Source organism: Heptranchias perlo, chromosome 1 (assembly GCF_035084215.1).
Source record: "Heptranchias perlo isolate sHepPer1 chromosome 1, sHepPer1.hap1, whole genome shotgun sequence".
NCBI classification, from domain to species: Eukaryota; Metazoa; Chordata; class Chondrichthyes; order Hexanchiformes; family Hexanchidae; genus Heptranchias; species Heptranchias perlo.
In genome coordinates, this window is record NC_090325.1 from 179,604,972 (window position 1) to 179,628,692 (window position 23,721).

At 43.6% G+C, this 23,721-nt stretch overlaps 1 protein-coding gene across 3 annotated transcripts in view; it reads left to right on the forward strand.

Moving 5' to 3' along the window:
* sclt1 (sodium channel and clathrin linker 1) overlaps positions 1-23,721 on the forward strand; it is an 89,137-nt gene that overhangs the window by 3,200 nt on the left and 62,216 nt on the right. For all 3 annotated transcript variants that reach the window (XM_067994301.1, XM_067994314.1, XM_067994309.1), the window contains exons 2-9: positions 7,681-7,773; positions 10,609-10,676; positions 11,879-11,931; positions 12,530-12,602; positions 12,710-12,765; positions 14,022-14,157; positions 15,792-15,914; positions 16,128-16,193. In XM_067994301.1, the coding sequence (XP_067850402.1) occupies positions 7,737-7,773; positions 10,609-10,676; positions 11,879-11,931; positions 12,530-12,602; positions 12,710-12,765; positions 14,022-14,157; positions 15,792-15,914; positions 16,128-16,193 (612 nt within the window). In that variant the 5' untranslated portion in view covers positions 7,681-7,736. The remainder of the gene's footprint in view (positions 1-7,680; positions 7,774-10,608; positions 10,677-11,878; positions 11,932-12,529; positions 12,603-12,709; positions 12,766-14,021; positions 14,158-15,791; positions 15,915-16,127; positions 16,194-23,721) is intronic.

The following is a 23,721-nucleotide window of genomic DNA, read 5'->3' on the forward strand; positions in this document are numbered from 1 at the left end:
GTATCCGCTCCATCACCAAGAAAACCTTCCTCCACCTACGTAACGTCGCCCATCTCTGCCCCTGCCTCAGCTCAACTGCTGCTGAAGCCCTCATCCATGCCTTTGTTACCTCTAAACTCGACTACTCCAATGCCTTTGTGGCTGGCCTCCCATCTTCCACGCTCCATAAACTTGAGCTCATCCAAAACTCTGATTCCCGTATCCTAACTCGCACCAAGTCCCATTCACCCATCACTCCTGTGCTCGCTGACCTACATTGGCTCCTGGTCTGGAACACCTCGATATTAAAATTCTCATCCTTGTTTTCAAATCCCTCCGTGGTCTCGCCCCTCCCTATCTTTGTAACCTCCTCCAGCCCTGTAACCCTTCGAGATCTCTGCGCTCCTCCAATTCTTGTCTCTTGCGCATCCCCGATTTTAATCGTTCCACCATTGGTGGCCACGCCTTCAGCTGCCTGGGCCTTAAGCTCTGGAATTCCCTCACGAAACTCTCCGCCTCTCTACCTCTGTCTCCTCCTTTAAGACGCTCCTTAAAACCTATCTCTTTGACCAAGCTTTTGGTCGCCTGCCCTAATATCTCGTTATGTGGCTAGGTGTCAAATTTTGTTTGAAACACTCCTGTGAAGTGCCTTGAGGCGTTTTACTACGTTAAAGGCGCTATATAAGTGCAAGTTGTTGTTGGCCATTCAGCCCCTCGAGCCTGCTCCGCAATTCAATTCACGGCTGATCTGTACCTCAACTTAATGTACCCGAATTAGCTCCATTTCCCTCGGTACCCTTGCCTAACAAAAATCTATCGATCTCAGTCTTAAAAGCTCCAACTGTCCCAGCATCCACAGCCTTAAGGGGGAGAGAATTCCAAATTTTTTACACCTTTTTGTTAAAAAACACTTCCCGATTTCCCTCCTAAGTGTCTTGGCTGTAATTTTAAGATTATGTCCTCTCGTTCTTGATTCCCCCACCAGTGGAAATAGTTTCTCTATATTTACCCTATCGAATCCTTTTAACGTTTTAAGCACTTCGATTATATCACCCCTCAACTTTCTAAACTCAAGGGAATACAAGCCAAGTTTATGCAAGCGTTTAACCCTCTAAGCCCTGGTATCATTCTGCTGAATCTCGCTGCATCCCCTCCAAGGCCAATATATCCTTCCTGAAGTGCAGTGTCCAAAATCACATGGGGTTTGACCAAGGTGCTATACAACTGAAGCATTCCTTCCTCCCCTTTATATTCCTCCCTCCTTGAGTTAAAGACAAATGTTCCATTAGCCTTTTTGAGTGCTTTTCATACATGTCTACCAGCTTTAAATGATTTGTATACTTGGACTCCCAAACCTCTTTGTTCTTCTACAGTTCCTAGTTTCTCACCATTTAGAAAATACTCCGATTTATCCTTATTGGGTTCAAAATGGATGACCTCACACTTGGCCACATTAAATTCCATCTGCCATAACTTATACAAATATATAACTCTCTGTTCCTTCATTCAAGTCATTAATAAATATGATGAAAGGTTGAGGCCCCAGAACAGATCCCTGGGGAACACCACATGTCACATCCTGCCAATCTGAGTACCTACCCTTTATCCCCACTCTCTGTCTCCTACCTGCCAACCAATTTCCAACCCAAGTCAAAAGGCTAATCGGGCATTTGAAAACAATAGCATCTTTCCCTGGAAACACTGGTGATTGTTACCAACAATTACAAGTTGTTGCTCTTCCAGTGCAACATGTCATGTCCAAATCCATGAATATTCATTGCATCAGAAGCTGTTATAGTTTATGTATGAATGGCAATGTAATTTAAACTCCTTAATTAGATTACTGCCTTCCAAATATTAGCAGGTAGCTGCTGTTCTCTATTTAATAGAGATTTTTATAACTCAGTAAAAGAGGAAAACACACTCTTCCTGATGCATGGAAATACTGCACTTATATTTTGGTAAAACCTCTTGTCTAATGTTGTGGCATTATAAACACAACCTCACCATTGTGCATTACAAAGCTATGTAACTTGAAAATAATTATGGTAAATATATGCTGCAGTACTGAAATAGAAAACCTGGAAATGGGGGCCAAACCTCACCCCCCACAAAAAACTATATTTCTACAATCATATTTTTAAAAGTCTGCTGAAAGCTGCAGTGTGCTATTGCATTCCATAAACTGTACAAAGTGAGTAGTTTATTGCGTCAGCTGAACCCTGGTGTATGTTGCCACATTACATCATTCCTGGCAGCCTTTTCTCTATTATACACAGGATCTAGAACTTCCCTATAATGAAATGACATTACATTTCTTTAAACTTACAGTATTCAACTTGCAATCAGTTTTAATGCACCTTTTAAAATATTGCATTGACAGTGTTTCGAGCCAAAAAATTATATCAGACAAGGTAATGAAATAATCCTATGTGAAAACAAAACCAACTGCTGTGCTACTCGCAGCTCTCGTTTTATCAGTATTATTGATGAAGAACAATCATGAGGAAAAGACACTTAAAAATAAAAAGTAGTTAGAATCATAGAATCTTACAGCACAGAAGGAGGCCATTCAACCCATCGTGTCTGTGCCGGTTCCCCTGCTTTTCCCCTACAGCCCTGTAATTTTTCAGTTTCAAGTAAGTCTAATACCCCTTTGAAAGTTACTATTGAATCTGCTTCCACCACCCATTCAGGTAGTGCATTCCAGATCATAACTCGCTGCATAAAAAAAATTCTTCTCATCTCCCCCCTGGTTCTTTTGCTAATTATCTTAAATCTGTGTCCTCTGGCTATCGACCCTCCTGCCAGTGGAAAAAGTTTCTCCCTATTTACTCTATCAAAACCCTTCATAATTTTAAACACCTCTATTAAATCTCCCCTTAATCTTCTCTGCTTTAAGGAGAACAATCCCAGCTTCTTTAGCCTCTCCACATAACTCAAGTCTCTCATCGCTGGCAACATTCCAGCAAATCTCCTCTGCACCCTCTACAACACATTGATATCCTTCCTAAAGTGTGGTGCCCAGAATTGGACACAATCTGCATCTCTATTTATAAAGCCAAGGATCCCATATGCTTTTTTAACAACTGTATCAACTTGTCCTGCCACCGTCAAAGATTTGTGTATGTAAACCCCCAGGCGCCTCTGTTCCTGCACCTCCTTTAAAGTTGTACCATTTAGTTATATTGTCTCTCTTCATTGTTCCTTCCAAAATGCATCACTTTACAGTTTGCATTAAATTTCATCTGCCCATTTCACCAGTCTGTCTATGTCCTCCTGAAGCCTGCTGCTAACCTCCTCACTGTTTACTACATTTCTGCGCTTTGTGTCATCTGCAAACTTTGAAATTATGCCCAAGTCCAGGTCATTAATATATATCAAAAAGAGCTGTGGTCCGAATACTGACCCCAGGGGGACACCACTGTATTCTTCCCTCCATACTGATAAACAACCGTTCACCACTACTCTCTGCTTTCTGTCACTTAGCCAATTTAGTATCCACGCTGCCACTTTAATCCCATGGGCTTCAGTTTTGTTAACAAATGTATTAAGTGGCACTGTAGCCAACTGCACTACCTTCATCAATACTCTTCATTATTTCTTCAAAGAACTCAATCAAGTTTGTCAGACATGATTTGCCTTTAACAAATCCATGTTGGCTGTCATTTATTAACCCATGTTCTTCCAAGTGACAATTAATTTGTCCCGGATTATGGTCTCTAAAAGTTCTCCCACAACCGACGTTAGGCTGACTGGCCTATAGTTACTGGGTTTATCCCTCTCCCCTTTTTTGAACAGGGGTGTAACATTTGCAACCCTCCAATCCTCTGATAGCACTCCCATGTGCAAGGAGGATTGAAAGATTGTGGCCAGAGCCTCCGCTATTTCCACCCTTACTTCCCTCAGCAACCAAGGATGCATCCCATCCGGACTGGGTGACTTTTCTACTCTGAGTGCTGCCAACCTTTGAAGTACCTTCTCTTTATCTATTTTTTATCCTATCCAGTTTCTCTATGCACTCCTCCTTTACTGTGATGTTGGCAGCATCCTCTTTTGTGAAGATAAATGCAAGTTAGTACCTCAGCCATGCCCCCTGCCTCCACAAGATTTCCTTTTTAGTCCCTAATCGGCCCCACCCTTCCTTTGACTATCCTTTTACTCTTTATATATTTATAGAAGATTTTAGTGTTCCTTTTTATGTTACCAGCTAATCTTTTCTCATACACTCTTTTCCCCTCTTATTTCCTTTTTCAGTCCTCGTCAGCACTTTCTGTATTATGCTTAATTCTCTACTGTATTATGAACCTGGCATTTATCAAAAGCCTCCTTTTTCTGTTTCATTTTAATCTTAATTTCTTTAGTCATCCAGGGAGCTCTATTTTAGGATGCCCTTTCTTTCCCCCTCATAGGAATGTGCTTAGTCTGTACCCAAACTGTCCCCTCCTGAAGGGCTTCTATTGATCGTTTACTGTTTTACCTGGTAATATTTGTTTCCAATCCACTGGGCCAGATCCCATTTCAACTCACTGAAATTAGCTCTCTTCCAGTTGGGTATCTTCACCTTTTGATTGTTCCTTGTCCTTTTCCAAAACTGCTCTAAACCTAATGATATTGTGATCACTTTCCCAAATGCTCCATCACTGAAGCATGCTCCTCTTGCCCCATTTCATTCCCCAGAACTAGATCCAGCGTTGCTTCCTTCCTCGTTGGGCCTTTAACATAATGATCAAGAAAGTTCTCCTGCACACATTTCAGGAATTCCTTCCCCTCGTTGCTCTTTACACTGATTGTTCCCCAGTCTATATTAGGATAATTGAAGTCTCCCATTTCACTACTCTACTGTTTTTACATCTTTCTGAAATTTGCCAGCAGATTTGCTCCTCCATCTCTTTCTCACTATTTGGTGGTCTATAGTATACACTTAGCAGTTTAACAGCTCCTCTTCTGCTCTTTAACTCTAACCAAAAAGATTCTGTCTTTGAACCCTCAAGCACATTATCCCTTTCTAGAGCTGTAACAGTATCTTTGATTAATACTGCCACTCCCCCTCCCCCTCCTTTTTGTCCTTCCCTATTTCTCCTGAATACATTGTAGTCAGGAATATTAAGTTCCCATTCCTGTCCTTGCTTGTGCCAGGTCTCCATTATTGCCACTATATCATAATGCCATGTGGCAACTTGTGCCTGCAGCTCACCAACCTTATTTATCATGCTCCGTGCATTTACACAAGTGCACTCCAAATCCACCTTAGTCTGTTTTGCCTTTTTCCTCTGCCTGATCCCTCCTTTTTCTAGACTAGATTCTAATGCTGTTCGTCCCTCCCAGTCCTCCATGCACCTTGTTTCTCTTCGCCGTGCTTCAACCTCGTTCTCCCCCAGCCAAATTACAGTGAAACCTGTAAATTACGCACACCTTAGGGACTGGCCTTTTTTTGCAGGTGTCCTTATTTTCAAAATGGTCATTGCACGTACTGTAAAAATTTTCCTAACAATCTTGAAGAACCAGCTGAGATTATGATCAGCACCTAATCAGCTGCAACAATGCTAAGAATCCCCCTCCCACACACCAGCGTTCAGCTCTGTTCACTTAACACTTTTGCAGTCTAAATTCCCATTTCATTTCAAACCACTCTCATTTAGAGCAGAGCATAACTTCGGTAATATACTGCGTTTCTCAGTTCTACTTAACAGCCTTAGGGCAGTCACAGGACAAAAAAGGGCGCAAATGTGATGACAGATTATGCCAGTATGTTGAAGCTTCTAAAGGCAAGTCTTAGATCGGATTGAGAACATTTGGGAGGGAAAGCACAACAGGTCACATAATGTGTAGGAGTGAAACTGCGGTTTTCTGGTTGAACAGTGAGTCTGCAGGAAGACTGATATCTGAGACTCACAGGCCTGTCCATCACTCAATAGAGTAGCAGAGAGACCCGGGACAGCCATCCACTTTCACTTCCTAAATTCAAAGCTCCTCAAAGTAGTGGATCCATCATCAGAAGCTGAGGGAAAGAAGACGATGGCAGGGTCAGGGGGAACAGTGGCTGCCAGCAGCCGCTGAGAGAGTGTATGGACGCGTTTTTTTAAATTTCAAAATATACTTTATTTCATAGAATTTCAAAGTAAATATCACAATTCCAAACCAGTACACTTCAAACAAGAACACCACAGATCATACACAAAGCAATCTCATTATTACAATTCAAACACATTATTTCTTATGACTCATGGTGTACAATGGATGCGGCGCTGGGGTAGGAAAGAATGGCCCCTCTCACTGTACGCACATGCTTTCCTTGATTCGGGAGGCTGGTGGGGTCAGTGCATGCAGGTCAAGGCAAAGCGGCGGCGGGTTTTGTGAAAGAAACGGCTTTTGTTGATGGGGAGTTCTTTACCCAGCATCCATAACGACAGAGAAACCACTGTATTCCTGAGATAGAGCCGTGCAAGCACTCAATCCCAGAGATAGAGCGGTTTCTCTACCGCTATGATGCTGGGTAAAGAGCTCCCCATTCCACAAAAGCCTTTTCGTTCACAAAATCCGCTGCCGCCTCGTGCTGACCTGTACACACTGATCTCACAAAAGTGATGGGCCCAAGAGAATTTCAGGACAGAAAGGAAGCAAGCTGCAAGGGGAAGCGCCAGTGACCCTGACTCAATGAAAGTTCCAGATACAGCAGCTTTTCAACAGGCTGTGTCCTGTATTTTAAGTTGTAAAAGGGCTTGGTGCATTGAAAGCTGTAATTTGTGAGTGTCTCTGGTTTCAGGGTGCAGCTTGTATATTTTACCATGTAAGTTATTTGGGTCTTTCAATGAGTGTCCGTTTTTTTGCAGATGTCTTTTTTTGAGAGTGTCGTTTATACGGGTTTCACTGTATAAACCGTCCCCCACAGCACAAGTTAACCTCCCTGCGAGGATGTTGGTCCCAACCCTGTTCATGTGCAACCCATCCATTTTCTTTCTGCCCCAGAACTGGTCCCAATGCCCCAGGAATCTGAAGCCCTCCCTCCTGCACCATTTCTTCAGCCCCGTATTAAGCTGCTTTATCTTGCTGTTCCTATACTCATTAGCATGTGGCACTAGGAGTAATCCAGAGATTACCCCTTTGAGGTCCTACACTTTAGTCTCCTTCCTAGCTCCTGAAACTCTTCTTTCCTATGTCATTGGTTCCACATGGACCACGACTTCTGGCTGCGCTCATTTCCCCCGCAGAATGTTCTGCACCTGTTCTCGTTGACATAAATGGTAATGTTAAAACTTACAAATTTTATGATAAAATCAAAAATCTTTGATATATTACAAATGCAGCAGAGTCTAAATGTAAGGATGTAATCACCTCTGGAATCAGATGATATTCATAAACCACTCGAGGTTCTCTTCTGGTTTGACTTATCTGAAGCCTTTGATTATACTGCAGTTTTTCAATCACTTCCACTAGAGGGAGTTGTGAACACTTGGATCTGGCTGATGTGATCAAATGTGCACATGGTGATTGCTTTTTTAAAGAAAGTATTTGGAAGTAGACAAAATAGTGACACTGTCACATGAAAAATTAATGTAGGTTTCTTGTAAAAAGCTGGACTTCAGAAGAAAGTGACACTAATCAAGAATGATATAGCGGGCAATCACCTTTATATTTACAAGTCTTGCAAACTTGCAACTAATTTTTACTTTTTATTTTCAAAACCGGTATCTTTTTCAGACCTCAGCTGGAATCTACAGTTTGTGGTTTTCTGAGACGCGCTCAAAACAAAGAACATGGAAACACATGAAGTAGATTTTCTGAGAGATCAAGGTAAATCTTACATGGTTCATATAGTATCATATAGTGTTCAGAGCAGGTGTGTAAAATTCACTTCTGGGAGTATTTTATCTAATATACAGATGCATAGGGGTGTGTTACAAAGATGTAACCCATCAACTGTTTTAGTTGACTTTATAATAAAGCAAAATTTCAAGTAGTATGTTACCTGTGTGCTAGAATGTACAATAGCTTTGAAATTTTATTTTATTTTTTATTGTGCATCTATATGCTAAGATTTTGAAGAACACCCTAGGTGCTGAGACTCCCTGAGGAACTTGACGGGCATGAGCTAACTAGAAAGATTGAAAGTCACATGTAGTCTTTGCATAGGAAGTGATATGTCACTTAATTCCTAACTTGTGAGCCTTATATAGTTGATTAATTCAGTGCCTTGTATATGTAGCAGTGAAATCAAACGAACTCTATAGCTTTATAATGTAATGAACTGTAAAGCAAGTACACTTTTACAGAAGCATCTTCGTCAATTTCAGTGCAAAGTACTTTCCTTGAAAGACATGGATATCCAGTTCAGATCATAAGAAATACTATTGTCACACCCTGGGTTACGCTCTCGTACAAGTAGATATAAGGCAGTATGAGCCAACTCTCATAAAAGCAAGATCATTTACAGGCACGACTGGCACCTGTGAACCCAACAAGACCCGAATTTGTAACAGTTCCAATGTATCAGAAACTAGCAAATGTGACTCCTCTCTTTAAAAAAGGGGGCAAACAATAACCTATCGCATTACAGATCTGTGAGCCTTACCAATTGTGGGAGGGGTGTTGGAGATTCTGATAAGGAATAGTGTAATGGATCATCTGAAAGGACAGTATCCGATTATAGAGAGCCAGCATGGATTCAGAAGGGGTAGGTCTTCTCTGACTAATTTATTAGATTTGTTTAAGGAAGGTTACAAATCTGGTGGATAAGGATGAAGCAGTGGATGATACATACCCAATCTCAGGAAAGCATTTGATACCGTCCCACATAAACTAATTTACAAGATGCATGCACATGGGATTGATAGCAAAGTATTAGGCTAGATTGATATGTGGTTGGCAGATTGGTGGTCTGTGGGGAGATGTCAGAGTCGAAACAGGTTACTAATGGAATTCCATAGAGGTTGGTGTTGGGGATGATCATTTTTAGGTTGATAGTTTTGTATAATAATTATAAATGACTTGGAGGGTACAATATTATCAAAGGTATTTTAAATTTGTAGCTGATACTAATTATTGGCCTGTGATGCTTACCAATGTCCAACAGTCCAAAGGGATATGGACAGGATAGGTCAATGTGCAGAGAGGTGGCAGGTGGAGTTCAACACAAATAAGTGTAATGTGAAGAGATTAGATAGAAGTGAGAATATTAAATAGCAATGTGCTTCAGTTAGTTAAGAGATCTGGGGGTTTTGATAGATGGGCTTTTGAAACTATCGGTTCAGTATTCATAGACATAGAAGAAAACACATAAAATGTTGCGATGTATAGTTAGGGGTGTGATTTATAAGTCCAAGGAGATGATATTGAACGTGTATCTGACCCAGAGCAGCTCCATTGAAGCAATGGGACCTAAAACTTCAGTTAGTAAAGAGATCTGGAGGTTTTGATGGATGGGTTGTTAAAACAATCGGTTCAGTATTCTCAGGCAGTGAAGAAAACAAATAAAATGTTGGGATGTCGAGATATAGGTGTGTTTCATAAATCCAAGGAGATGATATTGAATGTGTATCTGTCCTTTACTGAGACTGCAGCTGGAGTACATTGTTCCATTTTGGTCTCTGTAATACAGGAAAGATATAGAATTATTGGCAGGAGTCCAGAGGAAGGCTGTGAGGCTGATTCCTGACCATAGAGGGCCAAGTTATGAGGAAAGATTGTCTAGCTTGGGACTTTACTGTATGGAGAACAGGAAGATGAGGGAAACTTAATAGAGCCCTTTAGGATTTTCATGGCTATGGAGAATTTGGATCCAGGAAAGTTCTTCTGTTGAGCACAGGATTTAAGGACTGGAAGATACAGTTTAAAGTTAAGGGTGTCAAAAGGAAATAAAACATTTCGGCAATTTTGAAGGAAGATAGCGATAGAATTATTGAACACATTACCATTGGGGCTGATGAAACAGAAAACCTTGGCAGGTTTTAAAAAGGACTGGATGAATTTCTATTTGGAAAGGGGATTTAGGGCTATTAGTTTCAGAATCATAGTGAGCAAACTGATGGGAGGTTTGGAAGGGGAGGCTAAATAAAATCATGATTTTCTGCTCAAAACATTACTACATTACTGTTACTATCACACAGCAGAGTAAGGATCAAGATGAATAAACAAGTAGATTTGTAGTATTTCTTTTACGCAAAGCAAATTTATGAAGGACACCAAACTAGTTAATAGCAAAAACAAGGTCTCAAGTGTAAACATATACTTAAGGTTCATTTTTTGTGCTATCCTCCAGTTTAGTTTCCCTTTATATACAATTTTAAAAACTTAAAGGAGAAAATGGACAAGTCATTCCTTTTGTTACCTTTTCCTTTTTTTCTACTTAAATTACTTTTATTTTTTATGTACACAAGCTTTGTAGAAGGTATAAATTTTCAATCACATTGTTTGACCATAAGTTTTAAAAGGAAAAGATATCTTGGAAAATCAGGCGGCCTGAATAAGTGATCACATAGGAGCTCAGTACCTTCTAAGTTCTTACAGAAGCGGTATTTATCCTCGGGTAGGCTCGAGTGGGAGGATGTCCTGCATAGGATACCATAACAATAAGAAAGTTTAAACATATGAAATGTTGACTTCTATTATGTCCAATTTTGTCTCCTATAGTTCAGCGATTAAATGCTGTGCTCAGTCAGTATCAAGCAGTGCAGCTGCCCAGATCTGCTATTGGTCAGGTACAGTCATTTCCAAAATTATATTTTCCAAACTTATATATAAAAAAAAATGGTAAGTAAGGATTTCTGTAACTGGGTTGGAGTTGCACTCTTTATCTACCACACAAGTTCTGTATTGTTTATGTTTTTATTGTGCCATGTAATTGCCAAATTTTCAAATATTTGATGGCAGACCTCAATTCTTTTCTTCCTTACGTATGGCATACTGATAACTCTTCGGGGACTATTGTCGCCAGCTTCCACCCCACCTCTTCCCCCCCCTCCCCCCTGGCCGTTGCCCCGTCCACCCACCCTAAAGAAAGCACAACACTAGTTATTCAACCTGTTAACCACAGAACTTCTCAAGGTGAAATATCAGAAAGTTATATGCATGTACATTATATTCTCACTGGGAAATGTCGTCAACAAATGTCATTGTTTTTATACAAAGTCACTGTGGCTGCTTGAATTTCGGACAGCTCCCTTAAATAAAGAAAATGGTACACAAATAAAACTGTTTTCTGTCAGAAAGTGGCAAAATGTTGGCAACATAATTTTGATTGTTGCTGGAGCAAGTATAATTCTATCTGTTTCGCATATAATGCACAATTTTACATTGAAAAATGGTACTGAAATTCAAATATATGTTAAGTGCAAAATGTTTTACAAAAAGGCAAAAGTGCATGTTCAATATGGAAGAATTTTGGTATGAATATTCTGCCTTACTGTAAAAAACTGTTACAAGTAATGGACAAATGAGCAAAATAATATAAAAACTTTTTTTTGGAGTATTTACTTTCCAATAGAGAACATGCGCATTCCTTCCCCCTCCTGCGTACTCATTCATAGGTTATAGTTCAAATCACACAGTCTGACAGAGTGTTTATTGCTCCATTATCCGAAGACTGGGAACACATGCGAGCTAATGTCATTTCCAATTTTCAAGTTATAGTTACAAGAGTGTCCTATTCAATCTCCAGAACTCAAGATTTCTTTGGGAGTGAAACCAGCAATTTAAATGGGCAACTTAAAAGTTCAGTTACACTGGCTGAGTAAGGGTCAAAATATGATACAAATCTAGCATTCTTTTGAATAGTAAACGTATCGTATTTGAAAATCATGGCTGGGTGTTGTAGAGTGCTAATGGGAAGACCCACTGTGTGATGGGAAAAATACTTTGACAAATCAATTCCATATTTGCAGTATTTTCTCTGTTGACTTAGGTTGGCCAGTTAAGAGAACATGATCCTCCAGCACCCTGGCTTATAGACAAGAGGTAAGGATCATCTTGGTGATGCAAGTATCTTGTTCATGCAGTTCGCTATTCAAATTATGAAAACTTTTTGATGCGATCAAATATTTGGGAACATAGTGTTCATGAATATGTCTTCAAGTTTTATACTTGCTTTCTAGTAAAACATTAAGAGATTTTTATATTTGATCAGCATACCACATACTGCGAGTGTCCCAGTATGCTGCCCTTTTTCAACTTGAGCCATCGTCCAGCCAGAGAAAATCATTAAGACCATATTTCTTTCAAAAGTTTTCTGTTCTCTGAAGTCAAGTGAAAAATATGATTGTCCCTAATACCATACTGTCAAAACCAATAAGGAATGGTGTATGATGCAGAGGAAACCTATGGAGAAGGAGGGCAGAACTTTCAAATGAAGGAGAAAAATTGTGTTAAAACCTTGATACCTGCTGACAATTCAGCTCTTTTCTCATAACCTTTGTTTAGTAACCAGACTGTTGTTAAAGCCTCAAGAGATGTTTCATTTGTATTTGTTAATTCTTAATATCTTTTAAGAGAAAGTTTAGCTGTGCATAATTTACTGATGTTTTATGTTTGTACTTTCTCACCTTTTCTCTGGCAGCCTTATGGCACCGCTCATAACAGAATACGACAAGCAGATGCAAGAAATGAGTGAACAGTTGCATTGTCACCATGTAAGGATACCTGAGCCTTGCTTTGTTTTAGAAGTTGATGATTTCCTTGAAAGTTTTACAGATATACTTTCTAGCAACTCATAATTTTTTTTTAAATTTAACAATAGATTCATATGAATGAGATGAAGTTAAAGCTTGAAGTTGTTGTAAGAGAAAATGAAAGGTGAGATTATCCTACTTTTAAGGTTAGAATTATTATAAAGCCTATTAACTGTAGACAGGTGCTGATTTGCTTGATTCAGTTAGGTGCGTCTTTGATGAATTGATGCAAATTAACATATAAAATGTAAATTGTGCGTTAGCATACTAAATCAGGTTAGCATTTCTGATGACATTTTTACGACGGGACTGAGTGGTGTGGTGGGCTCAAGTGCTATACTTTCACTTCCTGAGACCTGGATTTTTCTGCATTAGGGTTCCATGGGGGTGCTGGTAGCCATCCAGTAACTAAGTCAAGTGGCTATTCATCACATGTAAGCTTTGACGGCGAGTGTCAGCAGGCCAATACACAGCGGAGAACATCACAATCAAGTCCAATCTTGGCCTCACCTGACATTCGCAAGTGCATTTTCTGGCATTGTCCACCAAATAATCAGGAGCTGGAACCCTTGTTCTCTAACCCAGAGGCACTGTGCCAATTGTCCATTTGGTGTTCTGGCCAACATCAACTAACTTGACATAAACTGGAGATTGAACCTAGGGTCTTTTGATTGGTATGTTATCTTACTACACTTACTTAGTACGTGGCTGGGTGGGACTGTCCTCGCCTGGTTCCATTCCTATCTATCCAGTCATAGCCAGCGAATCTCCTGCAATGGCTTCTCTTTCTGGTCCCATACTGTCACCTCTGAAGCACCCCATAGATCTATCCTTGGCCCCCTCCTATTTCTCATTTACATGCTTCCCCTCATCAATATCATCCGAAAATACATCACGTTCCACGTTTACGTTGATGAAACTGAGCTCTACCTCACCACCACCTCTCTCGACCCCTCCACTGCCTCTGATTTGTCATACACTTGTCTGACATCCAGTACTGGATGAGCAGAAATTTCCTCCAACTGAATATTGGGAAGACCGAAGTCTTCGGTCCCCACCACAAACTCTGTTCCCTAGCCACCAACTCCACCCCTCTCTCTGGCCATTTCTGAGGCTAAACCAGACTGTTCGCAATCTTGGCATCCTATTTGACCCTGACGTGAGCTTCCATCCCTAAATCCGATCCATCACCATGACCGCCTACTTCCACAGAGCCTACAGTATTTCCGTTAATTTAATTTGCAGGAGCTGTGGTGAGCATTGCCTCGCCGCTCTGCGTGACTTCTGGCCCATTGTGAAATTAGTTGGCTATGTCTTATACCAAAAATTAGGTATTACACTATTTTCTAACCGGTTCACTTATAATTGGCTGTGCTGCAGGTTGCATGCAGAGTTACAAGAGACCATTGAAAAACAGTTGGAGTCTCTACCTTCTGGTGAAGATATTGTTGACGTTGAATTTACAGAAGAAGAAGTGGTGAGAAGCCTAAAGGAACAGTTACATCTAGCCAATAGGGTAGGTGATAAGGAACAAAGCCAGTGACGTACTTCTCAACCTACAATAGTGTTTGGAATGGTGCTTCCCTATTTTAACATTCAAAAACATTTGTTGTAACCTTCATGACAGAACTGCTATGGTTATAACAATATTGAAAGAAGGGGTCAGAGGTTTGGCTGAAGCACAAAATATAGCCTCAAGATTTAGTCAGCTGGAAGCCATTTGTTATGCTAGAATATTCATTAATTCTTGTCACAACTCCTGAGTTCATCCCAGGAATGTAGACTTTAAAAGAAAATGGTTCTTGGGATGTGGGCGATACTGGCAAGGCAGTATTTATTGCCCTGAGTCAGTCACGTAGTATGGGACTGGAGTCACAAATAGGCCAGACCTGGTAAGGGTGGCAGGTTCCCTTTCCTGAGGAATATTAATGAACCAGTTGGGTTTTTAGGACAATCTGGCAGCTTTCACGGTTATTTTTCTGGTGCTATCCCACAATTTACCAGAATTATTGAATTCAATTTCACAATTTATAGTAGGATTTGAACTCTTAACTTCTGTGATCCTAGTCTAGTACCACAACCACTAGGCTACTGTAACTGCAAACTTTATAATGCCTTCATGATTGCGCACTCAGTTAGTAGGAGGACCATGAGTTACTAAATTATGGATGTAAATGAAAGCTCTGAACGTGTTTTGAAATGGGAAAAACTGTTGTAGAAAATTGTTATAGCTCAGAATTGTTACCTATCATATAATCATGTCCCTTGGTATTTTTTTCTGAAAGTGCTAAGCTGAACATGTGGAGAATGCCATCTTATCCAAGGAAGGTGATTGATGGGGCTGGGTAGAGGAGAAGTAGTGTTTGATTAGAAATCTATCCGATTTATAGTACAACTGTGTTATTGTCACAAGTCACAAAAATAGAAAGCCAATTGTGATTTGAATTGACAGTTCTTATTTTGCATGGTCCCACACTCCCAAGCTCATGCACAGTGAGGAAGATTAGAGTTCACAGAGAAAAAGCTTATTTTCAGTAACACTTTTATTTGAAGGTGGACTATCATCAACGAGGCATTAAGTTGCTTTACAAAGATTTCAGACTTGCTATGTCCTGTACACTAAATCTGTTTTATTTGTGAAACTGATCTCTGTTAATTGAGTGTTTTTCTGCTTTTCTGATAACTTGGATGACACTGTCTACATTGGGTGCTAGTTTAAAGATTAGCTAGGGGGAAAAAAAACTTTTAATTGTAGTTATCCTGTGTGATGTATCGATTTAAGGTTTCAAGTTAGATATCTGGAATTTAGAGTGGGGAGCACATTGAATGGTAGTAAAAGCTTTAGCACAGGCTCAAAGAAGATAAATGGTATTATATCAAGGTACTAATTTGAAGCTTTAGATCAACGTTTCCTGAAAAATAAAGCATTTCCTTAACATCTAATCTGAAATGTTCAATCCTTAACAAATGTTTACAAATGTCCCTTTCCAGCTGCAGTCTAATTCATGGAACAATATATGGAAAATAAGTTGTGTCTTCACAGTGAATCATAAAATTCAGTTTCCATTTTGACTTAACTGTTCATATCCTTGACTGTCTTGTATTTTGTTATATTTTTAATATTTTAAACAAGTCTGTCTTGCATTTTAGGAAAAAGACCTAGCCTTGGAGTTATGGCAGTCGGTTGCACAAGCATTAGATCGAATGCAGCAGATGTATCAAGATCACGTGTCAGAGGCTCAGAATCATGTACTTGGCCAACATCAACAGAAAGTATAACGTCCTTAACATTTTGATATTTCATGTGGTTAAATGAACATTTTTTTTCTGTTGTTGAAATGTACAGAGAGGATTGTCTTATTTTTTTTAAATGAAACGTGCAAATTAAAGGAGTTATTATTCAGTAGCTCTTAGCTGGTGCTTGATAAATTACATTCTTCTGAGAACCACCAGCAAGTGCATAACTCTTTGGTATTTTTGTTTCAGGAACAGTTGGCACACTTCCAACAACTTACTCAGCAGCTTCAACTGGCCAATCAGAAAGTAAAAATGGTACGGCAAAACATCTGGAAAATGCTCATGTGATATCCAACCCAACCTCAGATTTCACACACCGAGCTCTGGAAAATAATTCTGGAAAATAATTTGGTTCTACTCAATTTTTTAATTGATAAATTGTATGCCAAGAGCTTATGAGGATGAATTTATCTCATCAGCCAATTTAATAGCTTTGGTGCCAATCTTTTTTTCCCCAAAGTGCTAGCTTGGCCCAGTGGCAAAATCTTGTTTCTGAGTCGGAAAGTCGTGAGTTTAAACCCCACCCCAAAACTATCGGGTCCTGCTCTCCTCTGCCAAAACGGCTCACTATTTCAGGACCATTGTAGAATGCCAAGATAACCCCCAGGTTCTTTTCTCCACTAACAACTGTCTCCTCAAACCCCTCTCCCCTGCCCCCTCCACACTCACCTCCAACAACAAGTGCGAGAAGGTCAAGGACTTCTTTGTTACTAAGATTAAGAAGATCCATTCAGTTGCCTCTGCCGCATCCCTCCCTTCCCCAAAGATTTCCCCCTGCCCTAGCCCTGAACTCGCTTTTTTCTCTAGTTTCTCCTATCTCCCTCATGTCCTCTCCGAGCTCATCTTGTCCATGAGACCCACCTCCTGCTCCCTCAACCCTATTCCCACTAAACTGCTGACCGCCCAACTTCCCTTCCTGGCCCCCATGCTAGCTGATATTGTAAACGATTCCCTCTCCTCTGGTACTGTTCCACTCCCTTTCAAATCAGCCGTCATCACCCCTCTTCTCAAAAAACCCACCCTTGATCCCACTGTCCTTGTAAACTACCACCCCAACCCCAACCTTCCTTTCCTTTCCAAAGTCCTTGGACATGTTGCTGCCTCCCAATTCCGTGCCCATCTTTTCCGCAACTCCATGTTTGAACCTCTCCAATCAGGTTTCCGCCCCTGCCTTAGCATTGAAGCAGCCCTTACCAAAGTCACAAATTACATTCTCTGTGACTGTGACCGTGATGTACTATCCCTCCTCATCCTTTCCAATCTGTCTGCAGCCTTTGATACGGTTGACCACACCATCCTCCTCTAACTCCTCCACAATTGTCTGGCTGGGTGGAATTGCCCTCGCCTGGTTCTATTCTTGTCTATCCAGTCACAGCCAGCGAATCTCCTGCAATGGCTACTCTTCCTGCTCCCATACTGTTACCTCTGGAGCACCCCATAGATCTATCCTTGGCCCCCTCTTATTTCTCATCTATATGCTGCCCCTCGGCAATATAATCCGGAAACTCAGTTTCCACATGTACGGTGATGACATTAAGCTCTAGCTCATCACCACCTCTCTTGACCCCTCCACTGCCTCTGTATTGTCAGGCTGCTTGTCCGACATCAGAAGATGGTTCAGCAGAAATTTTCTCCAATTAACCATTAGGAACACCAAATGGCTTCGGCCCCCACAACAAACTCTGTTCCCTCACCTCAAATTCCACTCCCCTCCTTGGCCACTGTCTCAGGCTGAACCTGACTGTTCGCAACCTCAGTGTCCCATTGGACCCTGAACTGAGCTTCTGACCCTATATCTTCTCCATCACTATGACCGCCTACATCCACCTCCGTAATATCGCCTGTCTCCTCCCTACCTCAGCCCATCTACTGCTGAAACCCTCATCCATGCTTTTGTCACCTCCAGACTCAACTATTCCAATAATAAAAACAGAAAATGCTGGAAATAATCAGCAGGCCAGGCAGCATCTGTGGAGAGAGTAACAGAGTTAACGTTTCAGGTCGATGATATTTGGTTATCGACCTGAAGTGTTAATTCTGTTTCTCTCGCCACAGATGCTGCCTGACCTGCTGAGTATTTTCAGCATTTTCTGTTTTTATTTTAGATTTCCAGCGTCCTCAGTATTTTGCTTTTGTTCGACTATTCCAGTTATCTCCTGGCTGGTGTCCCATCTTCCACGTTCCATATATTTGAGCTCATCCAAAGCTCTGCTGCCCATATTTTAACTTGCACCAAGTCCCATTCATGCATCACCCCTGTGCTCGCTGACCTACATTGGCTCCCAGTCCACCACCGACTCAACATTAAAATTCTCGTCTTTGTATTTAAATTCCTCCATGGCCTCGTCCCCCCATATCTCCTTAACCTCCTCCAGCCCTACAACCCTCTGAGAACCCTGCGTTCCTTCAATTCTGGCCACTTGTGCATCCCCAACTTCCTTTGCCCCACCATTGGAGACCATGGGCTCGATATTAGCACCTGCAATCGGGTGCGTTCCTGGCGGGGGGCTCCGAAAATCGGCGAATCCCGGAGCGGGTCGGGAGCCCCGCTCCAACCCGCCCACTTCCGGGTTCCCCACAGACGCGTTGACGTGCGCGCGCAGCCCCCGCATGTGGGACTCCCGCAGGCAATTAAAGCCGGCGGGGTGCCACTTAACACTATTCCGGTAATTCAGATCGTTAACAGACCTGATTAAGGGAATATTTCAGGAGGGGTGGGATTTTACAAACAACTGGGACTGTTTCCCGTACTGGGGGAAACACTCCCAGTTGAAATGGATGTGTTGCAGCTATCAGCCTGTGGCAGCTGCAAAGGTCCATTTGACAGGTGGGGGGTGGGGGGAGACCCTCACTCATTGCAGGAGGCCACTCTGTCACCTTGGACAAAGTTTGGCCTCCACCACCCTCCTCCTAACAATCAAATTCACCAACTTGCACACTTACCCCGGTGTCCAGAGACATGTACCTACCTTGCGGACCACCTCAGATGTACATCTTCCGGATGGGAGCCGCCGTAGCTGCAGTCATGACCTCCTCGGAGGGCGAACAGCACCACCAGCCTCGCCGGCCACGCCGTCCACCTCTGACAAGTGGAGCCCCACAAAACAGTGCTGTGACACATCCACCTGCACAGCAGGAGGGAGGGCAACAGCAGAGAGAGATGCGTCGCAGAGGGCACTACCCTCGCCACAGGGTCCACAGACCGAGGCTCAGCTTCCTGGGCCTCTCTGAGCAGCAGTGCACAGGGAGGCTCAGAGTCACTCGACATGTAGTCGTGGACATCTGCAGCCTCCTTCATGCTGAGCTGCTCCCGGCTGGCCCGAGCACCATCTTCTTACCTGTCGCTGTCAAAGTCACCACTGCCCTCAACAACTTCTCCTCCACATCCTTCCAGGGTGCCACCGGGGTCATCGCCGACGTCGCTCAGTCGTCTGCACAAAAGAGCCCTGCAAATACACCTACACCCACTCTGCAGTGACACAATGGCTGCTCCATGCTGTAATTTTTCCTATTTCTTGCAGCATCAGTCAGTGGAGGACTGCCCCTTTAAATGGAGCTCCTCCAGCTGACAGAGCTTACTGCGCATGCGCAGTCAGCCTGACGCGCAGCTCAGCAGCGGGAAACCTGGAAGACCAGGTAAGTGGATCCAATCAGCCTGCGATCGCGCTCGGGGCAGACTGATTTCACCGGGCGCGTTACCCACGCGCCAAATATACCCCCTACCACGAACCCACCGCCATGGTAATATCGAGCCCCATGTCTTCAGTTGTGGGTCTTCATTGTGATCCTCAGGAAAGGGCATTATTGCACAAACCAGACAAAATTCACAAAGACGTGGCAGTAGTGGTGCCAATATAATATGTAATGTGAGTTGCTCAGAAATTAAATATAAGTAAAAACCACGACAAACCCTCAAACACTCTTGTGCATCCCCTTCATGTTCATGACACGTTTGCCTTACGCTTCCTACTGCACATATGTGATGCATGCCCTGTGGCTGCAGCACAGGTAGTGGCAGGTTGAGTGAGGCTGACCGTGAAAGAGATGCATGAGAGGGTGAGTATGAGATAGATCCATGAGATTGTATGAGGATTGGGTTGAGTGGTAGTGGCGGGATGAGTACTGGCGAGGTGAGTAAGTGCAGGTAAGATGAGAATGAGCTATGAGTGTGTGTGAGGGGTGATGTGACAGAGTAGTGTTGGCAGTGCAGAAGGAGGTGTGGCAGATGGAGTGTAGGGGAATGAGTAAGTGTACTCACTTTGGCTGACCTACTTAGGTCATTGGAGCGCCTCCTGCACTGTATGCAGGTGGGCGATATGTTGGTGGTGCAGGTGACCTCCTCTGCCACCTCGAGCCAGGCCTTCTTGGTGGCAGAGGCAGGCCGCTTCCTCCCGCCCGCCGGGGGAAAGATCTCTGTCCTCCCCCCTCCTCCTCACCCCATCCAATGATACCTGGAGTGAGGCATCATTAAACCTCGGAGCAGCCTTCCCCCTGGGCTGCTCCATGCTGTAATTTTTCCTATTTCTTGCAGCATCAGTCAGTGGAGGACTGCCCCTTTAAATAGAGCTCCTCCAGCTGACAGAGCTTACTGCGCATGCGCAGTCAGCCTGACGCGCAGCTCAGCAGCGGGAAACCCGGAAGACCAGGTAAGTGGATCCAATCAGCCTGCGATCGCGCTCGGGGCAGACTGATTTCACCGGGCGCGTTACCCACGCGCCAAATATACCCCCTACCACGAACCCACCGCCATGGTAATATCGAGCCCCATGTCTTCAGCTGTCTCGGCCCTAAACTCTTGAATTCCCTCCCAAACCTCTCCGCTTCTCCACCTCTCTCCTCATTTAAGATGCTCCTTAAAACCTACCTCTTTGATCAACTTTTGGTCACATATCCTAATGTCTCCTTCTTTGGCTCGGTGTCAATTGTTTTGTTTGATTCCACTCCTGTGAAACCCCTTGGGGCTATATAAATGCATGTAGTTGTTGAGCACATAAACTTGGCTTGTACTTTATTGCAGTGCTGAGGAAAGGCTGCATTGCCAGAGGTGCTGTCTTTCAGATGTGACATTACACCAAAGTCCCATCTGCCTGCGCAGGTGGAGGTAAAAGATCCCATGGCACTTTTTTGAAGAACAGGAAGTTCTCCCAGTGTCTTGGCCAGTATCTATACCTCAACCAATATCGCCAACCTGATTAACTAGTCATTTGATCTCTTTGCTGTTTATGGGACCTTGCTGTGCACAATTTTTTTTTTTATTCGTTCACGGGATGTGGGTGTCGCTGGCAAGGCCAGCATTTATTGCCCATCCCTAATTGCCCTCGAGAAGGTGGTGGTGAGCCGCCTTCTTGAACCGCTGCAGTCCGTGTGGTGACGGTTCTCCCACAGTGCTGTTAGGAAGGGAGTTCCAGGATTTTGACCCAGCGACAATGAAGGAACGGCGATATATTTCCAAGTCACGATGGCATGTGACTTGGAGGGGAACGTGCAGGTGGCGTTGTTCCCATGTGCCTGCTGCTCTTGTCCTTCTAGGTGGTAGAGGTTGCGGGTTTGGGAGGTACTGTCGAAGAAGCCTTGGCGAGTTGCTGCAGTGCATCCTGTGGATGGTACACACTGCAGCCACAGTGTGCCGGTGGTGAAGGGAGTGAATGTTTAGGGTGATGGATGGGGTGCCAATCAAGCGGGCTGCTTTATCTTGGATGGTGTCGAGCTTCTTGAGTGTTGTTGGAGCTGCACTCATCCAAGCAAGTGGAGAGTATTCCATCACACTCCTGACTTGTGCCTTGTCGATGGTGGAAAGGCTTTGGGGAGTCAGGAGGTGAGTCACTCACCACAGAATACCCAGCCTCTGACCTGCTCTCGTAGCCACAGGATTTATATGGCTGGTCCAGTTAAGTTTCTGGTCAATGGTGACCCCCAGGATGTTGATGGTGGGGGATTCGGCGATGGTAATGCTGTTGAATGTCATGGGGAGGTGGTCATTGCCTGGCACTTATCTGGCGCGAATGTTACTTGCCACTTATGAGCCCAAGCCTGGATGTTGTCCAGGTCTTAATGCATGCGGGCTCGGACTGCTTCATTATTTGAGGGGTTGCGAATGGAACTGAACACTGTGCAGTCATCAGCGAACATCCCCATTTCTGACCTTATGATGGAGGGAAGGTCATTGATGAAGCAGCTGAAGATGGTTGGGCCTATGACACTGCCCTGAGGAACTCCTGCAGCAATGTCCTGGGGCTGAGATGATTGGCCTCCAACAACCACTACCATCTTCCTTTGTGCTCGGTATGACTCCAGCCACTGGAGAGTTTTCCCCCTGATTCCCATTGACTTCAATTTTACTGGGGCTCCTTGGTGCCACACTCGGTCAAATGCTGCCTTGATGTCAAGGGCAGTCACTCTCACCTCACCTCTGGAATTCAGCTCTTTTGTCCATGTTTGGACCAAGGCTGTAATTAGGTCTGGAGCCGAGTGGTCCCGGCGGAACCCAAACTGAGCATCGGTGAGCAGGTTATTGGTGAGTAAGTGCCGCTTGATAGCACTGTCGATGACACCTTCCATCACTTTGCAGATGATTGAGAGTAGACTGATGGGGCGGTAATTGGCCGGATTGAATTTGTCCTGCTTTTTGTGGACAGGACATACCTGGGCTTTTTTCCACATTGTCGGGTAGATGCCAGTGTTGTAGCTGTACTGGAACAGCTTGGCTGGAGGCGCGGCTAGTTCTGGAGCACAAGTCTTCAGCACTACAGCTGGGATGTTGTCGGGGCCCGTAGCCTTTGCTGTATCCAGTGCACTCAGCCGTTTCTTGATATCACGTGGAGTGAATCAAATTGGCCGAAGACTGGCTTCCGTGATGGTGGGGATATCGGGAGGAGGCCGAGATGGATCATTCACTCGGCACTTCTGGCTGAAGATGGTTGCAAACGCTTCAGCCTTGTCTTTTGCACTCACGTGCTGGACTCCGCCATCATTGAGGATGGGGATGTTTGCAGAGCCTCCTCCTCCCGTTAGTTGTTTAATTGTCCACCACCATTCACGACTGGATGTGGCAGGACTGCAGAGCTTTGATCTGATCCGTTGGTTGTGGAATCGCTTAGCTCTGTCTATAGCACTGTTGCTTCCGCTGTTTAGCATGCATGTAGTCCTGAGTTGTAGCTTCACCAGGTTGGCACCTCATTTTTAGGTACGCCTGGTGCTGCTCCTGGCATGCTCTTCTACACTCCTCATTGAACCAGGGTTGATCCCCTGGCTTGTTGGTAATGGTAGAGTGAGGAATATGCCGGGCCATGAAGTTACAGATTGTGGTGGAATACAATTCTGCTGCTGCTGATGGCCCACAGCGCCTCATGGATGCCCAGTTTTGAGCTGCTAGATCTGTTCTGAATCTATCCCATTTAGCACGGTGGTAGTGCCACACAACACGTTGGATGGTGTCCTCAGTGCGAAGACGGGACTTCATCTCCACGAGGACTGTGCGGTGGTCACTCCTACCAATACTGTCATGGACAGATGCATTTGCGACAGGTAGATTGGTGAGGACAAGGTCAAGTAAGTTTTTCGCTCGTGTTGGTTCGCTCACCACCTGCCGCAGGCCCAGTCTAGCAGCTATGTCCTTCAGGACTCGGCCAGCTCGGTCAGTAGTGGTGCTACCGAGCCACTCTTGGTGATGGATATTGAAGTCCCCCACCCAGAGTACATTTTGTGCCCTTGCTACCCTCAGTGCTTCCTCCAAGTGGTGCTCAACATGGAGGAGGACTGATTCATCAGCTGAGGGAGGACTGTA